Source organism: Euprymna scolopes, chromosome 6 (assembly GCF_053919585.1).
Source record: "Euprymna scolopes isolate OS-2025 chromosome 6, ASM5391958v1, whole genome shotgun sequence".
NCBI lineage: Eukaryota > Metazoa > Mollusca > Cephalopoda > Sepiida > Sepiolidae > Euprymna > Euprymna scolopes.
The window spans coordinates 102,937,239-102,954,608 of record NC_136487.1 but is presented as its reverse complement, the minus strand read 5'-3'; the positions used below and the strand labels follow the sequence as shown (position 1 = coordinate 102,954,608).

Genomic DNA, 17,370 nt, shown 5'->3' with positions numbered 1-17,370 from the left:
GGGTGGAAAGCCAAAAGCGTGGAGCCGGCAGGAAAGGAGGAGTGGCCAGCTCTCGCAGGTACTGATTCACCACAAATCCCAGAGGAACAGAAGACACCACCGGCAACCCCTGCGGCGCCAGGGTGGGACAAGACAAGATCAAGAACAGCGGAGCTGGGGTCCCCAACCAAAGGAAACAAGATCCCCCCAGTATTACAAGCGGCTCTTCAATGAGAAATACAAGAGCTACGTCGAGGGCAACAACATCTCAGTCGTCCGGGAAGCCCTCGACAAGATCCGGGAAAGGTCGGTATCCCTGTTGACCTTAGACGCCAAGGGCAAGGGATTAAAAGGAGTGCCGAAGGACAGGATGATGGTGCTGCTGGGCGAACTCAAAATCAATGCACAGTACGCTGTAAGACAATTTAATGCGATGTGAGAGATCCTCTTGCCGACAAAAGAAGACGCCGAGAAGTTGGCAAGAGGAGACGTCGTCTGGCAAGACATCAAGATTTGCCCAGAGTACCTCTCCAAGAGGAGAACGTCGGTAACGGTAACAGGGATACCGTGCTTCCTCATCAAGGAGCAGCTGGGGGCCATCTTATCCCAATATGGAGACGTGGAAGAAATCCAACCCATAAAAGGACTACGCAACATACACACCGGGGACTACCGGCTCCAGATGCGGTTGACCCGCAAAGAATTTTTTGCGATCCCAACCCAATTTACCTGCGAGGGCTGGTCGATAGTCGTCATTGTAGAGGGCAGAAGGCCACAATGCTGGTAATGCCAGAAAACGGGCCACGTTGCCAGATTCTGCCCTCAAAAGAAGACAGCGGCCGAGACGACCAAAAAGACGGAAGAAATAGCTGCACGGAAGGAAGAACCCACTAAAGAAGACCAAGCAGGGACCAGTAAATGGAGTACGGTCGCAGCGAAGAAAAATAAGAAGGCCGAGCCGGCTCCACAAACCGTAGCACGATCAATGGTAACCACAACCAAAAGGAAGCAGAGAGGCAACTCCTCGGGCTCCGAGAGTGAAGAAGATCAACACCAGGAGAAAAGAGAAAGAAAGGAGGAGCAGAAAGACCAGCGCCCTGAATTTCCTGATAAAACCACCCCCCAGAAAGAAGTTCATCCCACCCCTCCCCTGTTCACTACCCAGGATTAAGAGATGGAGCAATCGGGAGCTCCTGAAAATCCAAGCAAAGAAGCACCCAAAAACAAAGAAAAAGAAAAGACAAAGTCGGCGGCCCCAAGGGAGGAAAGGACAAGGAAACTCCCTTTCTGGCCCAGGGGAAAAATCTGCTCCGCCGACCTAAGCCATACGGTCAGTGACCTCAACGGCCGGCAAAGAAAATTTCTAAAGGAACTAGAAGCCCTCAAGATGGTGGATGGGAAGGAGGTCACTGACCCCATGAATTTCAGTGAGGCTCCATCTCTTATTACCTTCGTCCGGGTTAACAGGGGAGGCAGAGCAAAGGCTCTATGGAAAATGATAGAAGAAGGGAAAAAGGCCTTCAGAGAGATAAAAACTGTAGACGGGGAGCACCCATCACTCGGCAAGATAGCCAAGCAATGTGAAGGGAGGGTCCCACTTTATGTTCACCCTTCCTTTTATAGAGCACTAAAGATGACTCTGAAGGCCTTTTTCCCTTCTTCTATCATTTTCCATAGAGCCTTTGCTCTGCCTCCTCTGTTAACCCGGACGAAGGTAATAAGAGATGGAGCCTCACTGAAATTCATGGGGTCAGTGACCTCCTTCCTTCAACTTCTTTCAATGTAGAAAACCAGAGAGTTGCAACTATATATTATTTGAATGTAAAAACAAGAAGGTTGAAACTATATGAATCTTTAAGCATAGAAAACTAGAAATTTGCAACAAGTTGATATAGTTGAAACCCTCTGTTTTTTTACACTCAAAGATTCATATCATTGCAACCATCTAGTTTTTTACACTCATAGATTCACATTGTTGTAACCGTCAAGTTTTTTACACTCATAGATTCATATAGTTGCAACTCTCTCTTTTTTACACTCATAGATTCATATCATTGCAACACTCTGGTTTTTTGCACTCATAGATTCATATCATTGCAACTCTCTCGTTTTTTATGCGCAAAGATTCATATCATTGCAACCCTCTGAATTTTACACTCATAGATTCCTCTGTTTTTTTACACTCATAGATTCATATCGTTGCATATGGTTGCAATGAATCTTTGAGTGTAAGAAACTAGACGGTTTCAGCAATATGAATTTTTAGTATAAAAAAACAGAGGGTGGAAACTATATGAATCGTTGAGTGTAAAAAAATAGAGGGTTGCAACTATATGAATCTCTGACTGTAAAAAACAAGATGGTGGCAACTATATGAATTTTTGAGTGTAAAAAACCAGAGGGTTGACACTATACGAATCTTCGAGTGTAAACAACCAGAGGGTTGCAATTATATGAAACTTTGAGTTTAAAAAACTAAATGGTTGCAAGGATATAAATCTTTAAGTGTAAAAAAACAGATGGTTGCAATTGTATGAATCTCTGAGTGTAAAAAACTGGACAGTTGCAACGATATGAATCTATGAGTGTAAAAAACAAGACCATTGCAACGGTATGGATCTTTGACTGTAAAAAACCAGAAGGTTGCAAATATATTAATCTCTGAGTGTAAAAAGCCCGCGGGTTGGAACTATATGAATCTATGAGTGTAAAAAACCAGATGGTTGCAACGATATGAATCTTGGATTGAAAAAAACTTGACGGTTGCAACAATATAAATCTTTGACTGTAAAAAACCAGAGGGTTGCAAATATATTAATCTTCGAGTGTAAAAAACCTGCGGGTTGGAGCTATATGAATCTATGAGTATAAAAAAACAGATGGTTGCAATGATATGAATCTTTCAGTGTAAAAATCATGAGGGGTGCAACGATATGAATCTTCGAGTGTAAAAAACCAGAGGGTTGCAACGATATGGACTTTTCAGTGTAAAAAAACAGAGGATTGCAACAATATAAATCTTTGAGTGTAAAAAAACATAGGGTTGCAAGTATATGAATCTATGAGCGTAAACAAGCAGATGGTTGCAAGGATATGTATCTATGATTGTAAAAAAACAGACGGTTGAAACTATATGAATATTTGAGTGTAAAAAAACAGTGTTGCAACGATATGAATGTATGAGTGTAAAAAACTAGACGGTTGCAACTATGTTAATCTATCAGTGTAAAAACTAGATGGTGTCAACGATATGAATCTCTGGGTGTAAAAAACGAGAGGGTTGCAACTACATCAATCTATGAGTGTAAAAAACCAGAGGCTTGCAACTATATGAATCTATGAGTGTAAAAAACAACAGAGATTTATATAGTTGCAACCCTCGGGTTTTTACCATTCATAACATGGACATATCTGTTTTTTTACACTCAAAGCTTCATATTGTTGCAACTCTCTGGTTTTTTACACTCAAAAATTCATATCGTTGCAACCCTCGGGTTTTTCACTTCAAGATTCATATAGCTGTCTATTTTTTTACACTCAAAGATTTATATCGCTGCAAACATTTGGTTTTTTAAACTCAAAGATTACTTTAGTTGCAACCCTCAGGTTTTTTTACACTCAGAGATTAATATTGTTGCAACCATCTGATTTTTTACACTCAAAGATTCATATAGTTGCAAACGTTCGACTTTTTACACTCAAAGATTCATATAGTTGCAACCGTCTGTTTATTTATACACTCATAAATTCCTATCACAACCGTCTAGTTTTTTACACTCATAGCTTCAGATTGTTGCAACCCTCTGGTTTTTTACACTCATAGATTAATATCTTTGCAATTGTCTAGTTTTTTACACTCATAGATCTATATCGTTGCAACTGTCCAGTTTTTTACACTCAATGATGCATATAGTTGCAACCCTCGGGTTTTTTACACTCATATGTTCATATCATTGCAACCGTCTCTTTTTTTTTTTTGCACTCATAGATTCATATAGTTACAACTGTCTGGAGTTTTACACACAAAGATTCATATAGTTGCAACCCTTTTTTTTTTTCAGTCAAAGATTTATATATTGTTGCAACTGTCTGGTTTTTTAGACTCATAAATTCATATCATTGCAACCATCTAGTTTTTTTACATGCAGCGGTTCATATAGTTGCAACTGTCTGTTTTTTTACACTCAGAGATTGATATAGTTGAAATGGTCTAGTGTTTTACACTCAGAGAATTACATAGTTGCAACCCTATGCTTTTTTACCCTCAAAGATTTATATAGTTGCAATTGTCTAGTTTTTTTACAGTCAAAGATTAATATAGTTGCAAACCTCTGTTTTTTTACACTCAAAGACTCATAGAGTTGCAATCCTCTGGTTTTTTACACTGATAGATTTATAATGTTGCAACCCTTCTAGTTTTTTACACTCAAATATTCATATCGTTGCAACCCTCAGGTTTTTTCACTTCAAGACTCATACAGCTGTCTGTTTTCATACACTCAAAGATTTATATCGTTGCAACCATTTGGTTTTTTAAACTCAAAGATTACTTTAGTTGCATCTCTCAGGTTTTTTACACTCAGAGATTAATATTGTGGCAACCCTATGGTTTTTTACAATCTAAGGTTCATATAGTTGCAACCTCTGTTTGTTTTTATACTCATAAATTCATATATTTGCAATTGTCTAGTTTATTACACTGAAAGATTCATATAGTTGCCACCCTCGGTTTTTTTATACTCATAGATTCATATCGTTGCAAACGTCTGTTTTTTTTACACTCATGGATTCATATAGTTACAACCGTCTGTTTTTTTTACACTCAAAGATTCATATAGTTGCAATCCTTTTGTTTTTACACTGTAAGATTAATGTTGTTACAACCCTCTTGCTTTTTACACTCCTAGATTCATATTGTTGCAACCCTCTGCTTTTTTACACTCAAATATTCATATAATTGCAACCGTCAGTTTTTTTATACTCAAAGATTTATATCGTTGCAACCATCTGGTTTTTTAAACTCAAACATTAATATCGTTGCAACCCTAGTTTTTTAAACTCAAAGATTCATATAGTTGTAACGCTCTGGTTTTTAGCACTCAAAGATTCATATAGTTAGAATCTCTGGGGGTTTTTTACACTCTTAAATTCATATTGTTGCAACCGTCTTGTTTTTACACTCATAACTTCAGATTGGGGCAACACTCTGGTTTTTTACACTCATAGATTAATATCTTTTCAATTGTCTAGTTTTTTACACTTATAGATTAATATCATTGCAACCGTCTGTTTTTTTACACTCAAAGATTTATATCATTGCAACCCTCTTGTTTTTTACACTCATAGATTCATAGATTCCTTCTCTAACATCAGGGGCCTACGTTCTAACCTTCCAGAGGTTGAAACCCAATTACAGGAGACCAAACCAAACATATTATTTCTAAGTGAAACTGGCATTGGACAGACCATTTCCCTAGATAAGTTTGTAATAAAAGGATACTCTAATTTAACTTCCAAATCTGACCCCCAAGATCCCCATGGGCATGGAATATGTGCCTATATAAAAGATGGCTTTCCATGTGGTAGGGACATCTCCAGAGAAGATCCTAAATTACCCTATATGTGCTTCCGAGTTGCACTTGCTCAAACAACTACATTTATATTTGCTCTCTATCGCCCCCACAACAGTGGAGTTACTATCTTTAAAAGCATATCTGAGAAAATTGACCACGTCCTATCTGCTTATCCTTCAGCTAATATTCATGTCTGTGGAGACTTCAATGTTCACAATGTGGAATGGTTAACTCACTCAAACAAGACCAACGATGAGGGGAGGTTCTGTCATGATTTCTCTATTGCTTATGACCTCACTCAGATTGTTCATGAACCCACCCATGTTCCCAATACTGACAGCCGTATGCAAGTCTCCTAGACCCCTTTCTCACAACTTGCCCTGAACTGTGTTCAGCTTCTGTTCTGTCTCCACTTGGATCTTCCGACCACTCAGTTGTATCGGTTAAGATAAAAATGAAATGTAATAAGTTCCAGGATGTACCTCTCCATTGTACAGTATATCGATACTCTATGGTTGACTGGGATAGCTTCCGCACATTTATATCAGATCTACCTCTGATTTCATGTTTAAAAAGGATATTTCCTCTATAGTATCAGACATGACAGAATGGTTAATTGTAGGCATAGACCGATTCATACCATCCAAAAAATTCCAGCAAAAACCTAACAGCCAGCCATGGTTCTCTCCAGAATGTGCTGCTGCCACTGCGCCTAGAAATCACTTTTTCCATTGCTTGCAACTTAATAGATGTACTGAGACTAAAGCCGCTTTCAAACTGCCAGCAACCACTGTAAAAAAGTAATAAAGAAAGCAAGAGACTTGTATGCTCAGTCTGTCAAGTCCAAAGTAGCTGAGCAGGGGCTTGGTTCCCACCAGATTTGGCAAATAGCAAACAGAATCCTGAACAGAAGCGTGTGCTCTATCTCAACTCTCATAAATGGACCTGATGTAATCTCGTCAGCATCAGACAAAGCCAAATTCTTTGCCAAGAACTTTGCAACTAATTGTAACCTTTGCAACCAAGGTCGCCAACCTCCAATATTTCCTCCTGTATCAGAAAACATGCTATGTGATATACAAATATCTGTACGTGATATTGTCAAGCTAATCAAAAACCTTGATTCCAGTAAAGTAACCGGCCTTGACGGTATTCCAATTATAGTACTCAAAAGATTCAACCGGAACTTGTGCCCATCCTTACAAACCTGTTTAAACGTTGTCTTAAGGAGAATTGCTTCCTGTCATCCTGGAAAATCTTATCAGTATGGCCTGTATTTAAGAATTCAGGTAATCACTCATCTCCCTCACAGTACAGGCCAATAAGTCTCCTGTGCGTCATGAGTAAGTTGCTGGAATCTGTGTTAAATAGAGAAGTAATCAACCATCTCAGCAAAAATAACCTTCTTAATGACACGCAATATGGTTTCTGTTCTGCTAGATCTACAGCAGATGTGCTTACAGTTATATCTCATAGGATTAGTGAATCTCTCAATGGAGGCTAGCTTTCTAGGGCAATTGCTCTTGACATATCAAAAGCCTTTGATAAAGTATGGCATAAAGTTTTACTTCACAAGATCTCCGGCTACTGTATACATGGAAATGTCTTCTCAATTATTAAATCATTTCTCTCTGATAGGTTCATAAGAGTAGTGGTTGATGTGTAGAAATCAGAAGCTCTTAGTATTAATGCTGGAGTTCCTCAGGGGTCCATCCTGGGCCCAACTCTCTTCCTGATCTATATTAATGATCTTTCAAATCACATCCTTACATCATTCGTAGACATCTATGCTGATAACACTACTATCTCACATATAGCACATCTAAGATAGTAAACGACCAAGTTCTCTCTGATTCTCTCTCCTCTGATCTTGAGCAAGTAGTACAATGGGGAAAGAGGTGGCTTGTTACTTTTAATGCATCTAAAACCAAGCTTTTATCTTTACATCATCAACGCTCTGATCCCCATCTGGCATCAATTGAAATGAATGGCTCTTGTCTTGGGGAGGCCTCATGTTTTGACAAGCTTCTAAGCTTGGCCTTTACTCCTGATCTTAAATGGAACACATACATTAAATTCATTGCCAAGGCCGCTGGAAAAATGGTGGGATCCTTCTATCGATCCAGTAGATATCTCACTGCTGATGCAATTCTCTATCTATATAAGAGCCAGGTACATCCAAGGATGGAGTACTGTTGCCATATCTGGGCAGGAGCTGCTAGAAAGGACTTATCCTGCCTTGATAGAGTTCAAAATAGACTTCATAACCTTGTGGGGGATGTCCTTTTCTCTTCCTTGCAACCTCTTTCTCACTGAAGAGATGTTGTGAGTTTGTCTCTGCTTTATCGTTATTTTCATGGCAAGTGCTCGTCTGAGCTCCAATCTATGGTCCTCCTCGCCAAACTTTCACAAGAAACACTCGTCTAGCAGAAAGCACTATTACTAATTTCCCCTACTCTTTATCTGTGCCTAAACGTAAACGTAGATTCCATGAACAAAGCTTCTTTCTTAGAACTGCACGCCTATGGAATTGTCTTCCGTTTTTCTGCTTTCCAGCTACAATATGGTTGTCTTCAAGTCTAACGTAAACAAGTTTTTGATGAACCGTTCCATATAAGTTAACAAATTTACCGAATCTCCATTAATAACAGTTACTATATTGTCCAATTTTTACTGTACACTCTTTAACCCTTATCCTCGAGTGGCCTCTAGGCATTGATAAGTGGTGATGCCTATTTAAAAAAAAATATTGTTAAAATCCTATGGTTTTTACCCTCAAAGATTCATATAATACTTACAGTCTGGTTTTTTAGACTCATAAATTCATGTTGAAACCATCTGGTTTTTTACACTCATAGATTAATATAGTTACAACTGTCCGGTCTTTTACACTCAAAGATTCATATTGTTGCAACCCTCTTGTTTTTTATATTCCTAGATTCATATCGTTGCAAGACTCTGCTTTTTTACACTCAAATATTCATATAGTTGCAACCGTCGTTTTTTTTTTACACTCAAAAATTTATATCATTGCAACCATCTGTTTTTTTAAACTGAAAGATTAATATAGTTGCAACCTCTGTTTTTTTTTTACACTCGTAAATTCATATCATTGCCACCGTTTAGTTTTTTACACTCAAAGCTTTAGATTGTGGCAACCCTCTGGTTTTTTCACTTATAGATTCATGTCATTGGAACCCTCTTCTTTTTGACTCTCAGACATTCATATCGTGCCAACTGTCTTTTTTTTTTTACACTCAAAGATTCATATCGTTGCAGTTGCAACCCTCTTTTTTTACACTCAAAAATTGATATAGTTACAACCCTTAGGTCTTTTACTCTCAAAAATTCACATCATTAATATAGCTGCAACCCTCTTTTTTTTACACACAAAGATTCATGTCATTGGAACTCACTTTTTTTGACACTCAGACATTCATATGATTGCAACTGTCTTGTTTTTTACAGTCAAAGATTCATAGCGTTGCAGTGCTCTGGGTTTTTACACTCCAAAACTCATATAGTTGCAACCTTCTTTTTTTTTACACTTTAAGACTCATATCGTTGCAATCCTCTGGTTTTTAACACTCAAAGATTCATATCGTTTCAGTCCTCTAGTTTTACACTCAAAGATTCATACCCTTGCAACTGTCTAGTTTTTTACACTCATAGATCCATATCTTTGCAATTGTCTAGTTTTAACCACTCATAGATTCATACTGTTGCAACCCTCTGGTTTTTTACACTCATAGATTAATATAGTTTCAACCCTTTGTTTTTTTACACTTGTAGATTGATATTGCAACCCTGATTTTTTACACTCAAAGATTCATGTCATTGCAACCATTTGGTTTTTTGCACGGAAAGATTCATATAAATGCAACCATCTGGTTTTTTACTCTCAGAGATTCATATAGTTGCAACCCTCTGGTTTTTACACTCAAAGATTCATGTAGTTGCAAGCCTCTGGTTTTTTACACTCAAGATTCATGTAGTTGCTGGTTTTTTATACTTAAAGATTCATATGGAGGGTTGCAACGATATATATCCAACTGTTTTTTTTACACTCATACATACATATCGTAGCAACAGTCTAGTTTTTTACATTCATAGATTCATACCGTTGCAATCCTCTGATTTTTACACTCATAGATTCATATATTTGCAATTGTCTAGTTTTTTACACTTATAGTCATATCGTTGCAACCGTTTAGTTTTTTACACTCATAGATTCATATCATTGGAATTGTCTTATTTTTGACACTCAAAGATTCATATAGTTGCAAGCCTCTGCTGTTTTACACCTATAGATTAATATTGTTACAACTCCCTTGTTTTTTACACTCAAAGATACATATCGTTGCAACCCTCTGTTTTTTTACACTCATAGGTTGCATCTCTCTAGTTGATTACACTCAAAGATTTATATAGTGTCAACCCTCTGGTTTTTTACACTCATAGATTCATATCATTGCAACCGTTAGTTTTATTACACTCAAAGATTCATATTATTGCAAGTGGCTGGTTTTTTACACTCATAGATTCATATCATTGCAACCGTCTAGTTTTTTACACTCAAAGATTCATATAGTTGCAACCCTCTGTTTTTTTCACTCAAATATTCATAAAGTTGCAACCGTCTGTTTTTTACACTCAAAATTTATATCGTTGCAGCTATTTGTCTTTTTACACTCATAGATTCATATCTTTGCAATTGTCTAGTTTTAACCACTCATAGATTGCAGCAATCTGGTATTTTATACTCATAAATCTATATAGTTTGGTTTTTACACTTGAAGATTCATATCATTGCAACCCTCTGATTTTTTAGACTCAATGATTTTTATAATTGCAAATGTTCGTTTTTTTACACTCAAAAATTCATATAATTGCCACCGTGTGTTTTTTTACACTCAAAAATTCATATAATTGCCACCGTGTGTTTTTTTACACTCAAAGATCCATCTCGTGGCAACCATCTGGTTTTTTACACTAAAAGATTCATATAGTTGTAACTGTCCAGTTTTTTACACTCAAAGATTCATATAAACTCTTTGGTTTTTCTACATTTAAAGAGTCATATAGTTACTATTTGTCTGGCTTTTTACACTCAAATATTCATATAGTTGCAACCCTCTAGTTTTCTTTACCTAAAAAAGTTCAAGCAGGCAAATATTTTGAAGGTATAATGATGATTTGGAAATGGGAAAAAGAAAGTCTTAATGGATAGAAATATGCACCGAAATTGAGATTATCGAAAGAAGCATTCCAAGTGGAACAGATCAAAGCTGAGGTGTGTTTTCTGTTCAAAAATAACAAATCTGTACTGCTGTTTACAATTCAGTAATTAAAGCAATTGTGGTTTTAAATTACTGCCAGATTGCTCTTTATTATGAAAATTAGCCTCATCGGTTTCTTGAACTTAAATCCTACCTGCATTGTCATGATTTGGGAAACATAGATGAGATTATATATTCTTTGGAGGAGTTTTTCAAGGACAAGGATAACATTTTATTGCAATGAGATTACAATGATTGAGCATAGTTCTAGATTAGAAAATTGTTTTGTTTCTTGAATTGTTTCTTGCTGGAAAGGCAGTAATGGTTTCGGAAATTATTCACTTATGTACTGGTGAATAAGCTTGCCGCAAGTGATGTAAAAGTGCTAAATTAATCACATGAACAAAACTCACAAAAAACAATTTGACACACAACATCTGAAGGGAATTCTGTTAAGTCTTGAAATAATTAAAAAAATTGATCAGAATTTCATGTTTTAATATTTGCATTTTTTTACATGTAATTATTCTATTCTTTTTCCTTTAGGTTTATAAAAGTCTTCACAGATGCTCTTTATGACCTTCAAGAAAACCTTCCGAAAATCCATTGCCCAATATTAATTCTGCATGGCCAACAAGATGTTGTTGTCCCACCTGAACATTCCAAGGTGCTGCATGAAAAAGTTTCAAGTCAAAATAAAACTTTAAAGGTTAGATTTTACTTTTGATATTTTTTCCTTTGTGTGTAGGGCTAACAAGGAACTCTCTTTCTCTAGTCAAATGTTGACAAGAATTAAGACAGTTCATTTTAGGTTTTCAATATAAGTTCTGCCATTAAACAATCATCTCAGGTCATTAAATGTGCATTCTATTCATCATTTTCAATTGTCATAATTCAACTGACAGTCATCTGTTCATTTCATTAACTTTTATTTCATTTTAATCTTGATAATATTACAATGATACTAGTTGTTGTATCTCAACCTCTTGTATAAGTTATTGTAAATAGATGAAGCAAGAAGGACAGACAGATTTAAACTTTTATTTCCGATGGGTTAATGAAGTATTGGCCCCTTGTCAATTGTTTCTCTCTTTTTTTTCATTTTTCTTAACTTTTTCTTCTAGGGGGTGGGACATCCAACCAGATGTCTGACATTTACCCCTATTTTAGTGAGTCCAACCAAGAGATCTTTTCAGGATTCTAGCCATCCCTTTCAGTACAATTGTCAGAATGTGCAACTGTCTGCAGAGTCAAGGGAGGTAGCTGATTTAATGAAGATAGCAGTCCTTATTCTCGGGGTAGGTGATCGTATTGTTGATTGCTGGTGATGACAGGGGCAGCTTTGTTGCTTGACTGTTGAGAAGATTGTAATGACGGTACTGCTGCCTGTTGAGGAGATATTGACAATGACGACTGCACTCCTTGAGGTTTGGGCACACACTGCTGCTATCGGTACTTGGTTGTTGATTGTGGTTGATAGAGTAGCACTTAAAGTGGGTCCTTGTAGGTGAATAGAGTTGCACTGTTCTCCATTTTGTGGTCAGCTTCGTCATTGACCAGGGTAATGTGATGGCGAACTTGTCTTAGCAAGGTGTTGATTGGCATGTCTTATGCTTCTTTTCTGTGAAGTGTCGGTAAACTGTTTCTGGTGTGATAATTGGTGATCGAATAATGCGGGAAGACATCAGTGGCCTTGTTAGTTGCAGTATTCATGGACAAAATGACAGATTCGAGAACGTCTGTCAACTCACAGTTTCTGTCCTGGTATAGTATGTAAAGTACATTCTTCTTCATTTCGTGTTGTCTCTCGATGTTTCCTGAACTTTATGGATGCCAAAGGCAGTGGAATTCTTGTGTAATAGAAATCTGGTTGCAGAATTGTCAGTAGACATGAAGTATGTGATTCAGTTACAGGATTTTATATGTGGGATCTTTTTGTGCTGAAGGAAAAACTGGTATAATCCATAGGCCATGTCTATATAACGATTGCACACGGTATGGCTGTGAAGTGTCAGCTGAAACTATCCAATACTGTGAGGATATATCATTTTCCCTTTAAGTTGGGCATTGTGACAAACTCTATAAAGACAACTTTGAATGGTCTCTTCCTCTGTTTGCAGTGATCAATGAGTTGGAAAGGAGGTCTTGAATGCAAGTTATGCCTGAGTGGTTGTTGCCATCATGTGCTTGGTAGAGGTATCTGGCTCAGAGTTTGTATGGCATGCCCAAATTTGGGGAATGCTTATGGTCTCTTATTAAAACAGAGGTTCCTGGCTCCAGAAAAAAATTGGTGTGACATTTTTTTGAACAGTTTGGCTCGGTGGTCCTTGCGATCAATATGTGGACCATTTGGGTTGGATGATTAAAGAGCATAAGTACAATCTTTGCTAGGGTCTCATCCTTCTGTTGTTCAATTGTGAGGCCAAAATGGTTACAAATTCTCTCGGTAGGAATGGTGGAATTAGTGTGGTAGGCAAAGAATGCATAGCTGATTCATTTCTGTGTGTGGGCATTCTGTGATGTGTGCATCTTGGTGACAAGCTGTAGGCTGTTAATGTCACTCATGCACCACTATGGGATGTAAATGTATAGATTAGAAGCATATTAGTGAATGTGTTGCCTGCTGGATAGGGTCATTTAGAGTTTTAGTTTTCTTTTATTTGCATATCAGCTCATACATACTTCCACATATTCTAAGACAAATTTTTAGCACGATATCTCCTCCTACCATCTCCATATATTGACATTGTTGAACACTCGGTGGTCGAGATACATCAGTGACCCGTAATCTATAAAGATAATGAAGGGGCGGTTGCATAGAAAATAGTTAAATTTTAATATTAACGACTTCATGGCATATGCACCACATTCCAGTGTGAATATTTGTGAATCCTGGCTACTGATTGTTATGTCACAAGCCAGTTCACCAAGTGTGGTGATGCTGCTGTTGATTCCTTTTACTCAAAATCGTTTATATATTTCTTGGCCTCATCTTGTAATTAGAATACTGGTATGATGCAGGTTGATCATCTAGAATCTAACATTGTGATGTCAGAGAAGCTTATGTTCCCAATGTTGAAGATAGAGTGAAGGATGAGTGGTGAATGGTGAGCATGTCCCTGAAAGTTGAAGATGTGACGACCGATGTTGGAGTGGGTCGGATGAGGCATCACATCTTGTCCTGACTGAAAGGACAATCCAGATCTTCTACCTTTGGTACATTGTTATCTGTTGCTGCAATATGAGCCTTTGTTTGAGTGCAAGGTGGGTGTCGATATCAATATTTGTGTTTATTGAAGCAGGAGAGACCTTTGAGATATCTCTGCACACAGGAATGTTTGATGTTTGCTGACAGAGTTCTCGAGACAGACAGTGGTCTCGATTGACTTGGCTGTTGATACTTGTTTGGTTTGAGCAAGGATGTCCATTGAATTGGGTGTGCTGGTTCGTTATGTAAGGTATTTTTATCTGATTGAACTGATGTAGTTTCTGAAAGAAAAATGTGGTGTCTTGTGAGGTGGTGACATCAGACTTTACACTGCAATCCAGATATTGTTGCACTTTGCACACTATACCGATTGCAGTATAGTAGTTGTCCATCATTTTGACAAGGTAGGGATAGAAATTTGCATTTCATACTTTCACGTTTTTTGCTCATAAGCATTGCACTTATGATTGAAATAAATCTGTCAACAGATAGTTCAGAGTTTTTGTCCTTTTTAAATTTGCTCTTAATGTGAATGGCAACCTTTCTGGGGGTAGTTCCAAGTTAGCCTGCAAAATCTGTTAGCTTTTTCCCTGTCTTGCTTTTATAAATTCCAGTCTTGGCTCAAGTGTTGTTGAATGGTGCCATTGATTGCTAGAAGGTATTTTTTCAGATAGTTGAAGGTGGATGTGTCCTGTTCCGAGTTGAGCATCTGCTGAAATATATCCTGGTCGAGCAAGTCTTTCACGAACTTGACAAATTCGCCTTCCAAGTTAGGATAAGTAATTAGCTCTGGTGCAACATGGATTGCATATATTTTGTTCAGGGCTGTGACAAACTGGTTCACGTCATTTCCTGGGCAAAAAGCTTTCTGCTGCCTCATGATATCTCATATAGTTTGTTGGCACATTACTAATCGATATTCTTCTGAGTTTTGGTTGTTGGAAAAGCGGTTGATTTTAGGGCAGTCATCTATATCGATTTGAATTTCCCAAAGTGCATCCTTGGATGATTGTGTCTGTCCTATCTTCAAGTTGAATAACAATTGTGTTTGTTTCTTGATGAGAGTGAATAGTTTGGATTGCATGAAACTCATGAAACTTTCCATTTATCTTGCTGAATACTCTGACACCAATTTGTTATATTACAATGATACCACTTATGAGTTATCGTAAATCAATGAGCATGTGGAAGCAAAGGTAAATGAAGAAGTTTAGATTAAAACTTTTATTTTAGTACTGTCCTCTGTTAATTGTCAGGATGTGTCACTGTCCGTTGAATCGGGGGAGGTAGCTAATTTAATGAAGATAGCAGTCCTTGTTCCCAAACCTGTTAATCATATTGTTGATTGCTGGTGATAATAGCGTGATAGCTTTGCTGCATGACTGTTGAGAAGATGGTGATGTTGTGAGTTGCATTGTCAGTGAAAAATATTAGGAATAAACAAATTTTGAAGCTGTAAAGTTCTGCTTTAAATTCTACGCATTACATAAATAGAAAAAGGATTGAAACGGCTAAGTAGTCCTTTTAGTATCATCCAGCATTCATGAGAGCTGTTAATACATGCAGGATTCTTTTCAATTCCATGTAAATAGTGATAAACACTGCAGATTCTTTTAAACTTCATGTAAAAACTGAAAAAAAACTCAAGATTCTTTTAAATTTTATGTAAATAGTTATAAACACTGCCGCTTCTTTTAAATTTCATATAAATATTAGTAAACACCTAAAATTCTTTAAAATTTCATGTAAATAGTGACAAACGCTGCATACTCTTCTAAATTTCATGATTTTTTTAACTCTGCAGATTCTTTAAAATTTATGTAAATAGTAATAAACATTGCAAATTCTTTTATATTTCACATAAATATTAGTAAATACTCAAGATGCTTTTAAATGTTATAATAGGGACACACTTTAAAATATTGTAAATAGTTAAAAACACTTGAGATTCTTTAAAATTTCATGTAAATAGTTAAAAACACTTGAGATTCTTTAAAATTCCATGTAAATAGGTAAAAACACTTGAGATTCTTTAAAATTTCATGTAAATAGTTAAAAAAAACACTTGAGATTCTTTAAAATTTCATGTACATAGTTAAAAAAACACTTTAGATTCTTTAAAATTTCATGTAAATAGTAAATATTAATGGAGATTCTTTAAAATTTCATGTAAATAGTTAAAAACACTTGAGATTCTTTAAAATTTCATGTAAATAGTAAAAATTAATGGAGATTCTTTAAAATTTCATGTAAATAGTTAAAAACACTTGAGATTCTTTATAATTTCATGTAAATAGTAAAAATTAATGGAGATTCTTTAAAATTTCATGTAAATAGTCAAAAACACTTGAATCTCTTTATAATTTCATGTAAATAGAAAAATTAATGGAGATTCTTTAAAATTTCATGTAAATAGTTAAAAACACTTGAAATTCTTTAAAATTCCATGTAAATAGTTAAAAACACTTGAGATTCTTTAAAATTTCATGTAAATAGTAAAAATTAATGGAGATTCTTTAAATGTCATGTAAATAGTTAAAAACACTTGAAATTCATTAAAATTTCATGTAAATAGTGAAAAAACAATTGAAATTCTTTAAAATTCCATGTAAATAGTAAAAATTAATGGAGATTCTTTAAAATTCCATGTAAATAGTGAAAAAACATTGGGATTCTTTATAATTTCATGTAAATACTAAAAATTAATGGAGATTCTTTAAAATTTCATGTAAATAGTGAAAAAACACTTGAAGTTCTTTATAATTTCATGTAAATACTAAAACTTAATGGAGATTTTAAACATTTCATGTAAATAGGTACAAACACTTGAGATTCTTTAAAATTTCATGTAAATAGTAAAAATGAAATAGTGAAAAAACACTTTAAATTCTTAAATTAATGGAGATTCTTTAAAATTTAATTTAAATAGTAAAAATTAATGGAGATTCTTTAAATGTCATGTAAATAGTTAAAAACACTTGAAATTCTTTAAAATTTCATGTAAATAGTGAAAAAACACTTGAGATTCTTTAAAATTTCATGTAAATAGTAAAAATTAATGGAGATTCTTTAAATGTCATGTAAATAGTTAAAAACACTTTAAATTCTTTATAGTTTCATATAAATAGTGAAAAGACACTTTAAATTCCTTAAAATTCCATGTAAATAGTAAAAATTAATGGAGATTCTTTAAAATTCCATGTAAATAGTTAAAAACACTTGAAATTCTTATAATTTCATGTAAATACTAAAAATTAATGGAGATTCTTTAAAATTTCATGTAAATAGTAAAAATTAATGGAGATTCTTTATAATTTATGTAAATAGTTAA

General features: G+C 35.6%; 1 protein-coding gene across 4 annotated transcripts in view; it reads left to right on the top strand.

The window, feature by feature from the left end:
* Positions 1-17,370, top strand: part of LOC145277827 (monoglyceride lipase-like) — a 610,056-nt gene that overhangs the window by 533,295 nt on the left and 59,391 nt on the right. For all 4 annotated transcript variants that reach the window (XM_080129733.1, XM_080129734.1, XM_080129735.1 and 1 more), the window contains one exon: positions 11,378-11,540. In XM_080129733.1, coding sequence (XP_079985859.1) covers positions 11,378-11,540 — 163 coding nt within the window. The remainder of the gene's footprint in view (positions 1-11,377; positions 11,541-17,370) is intronic.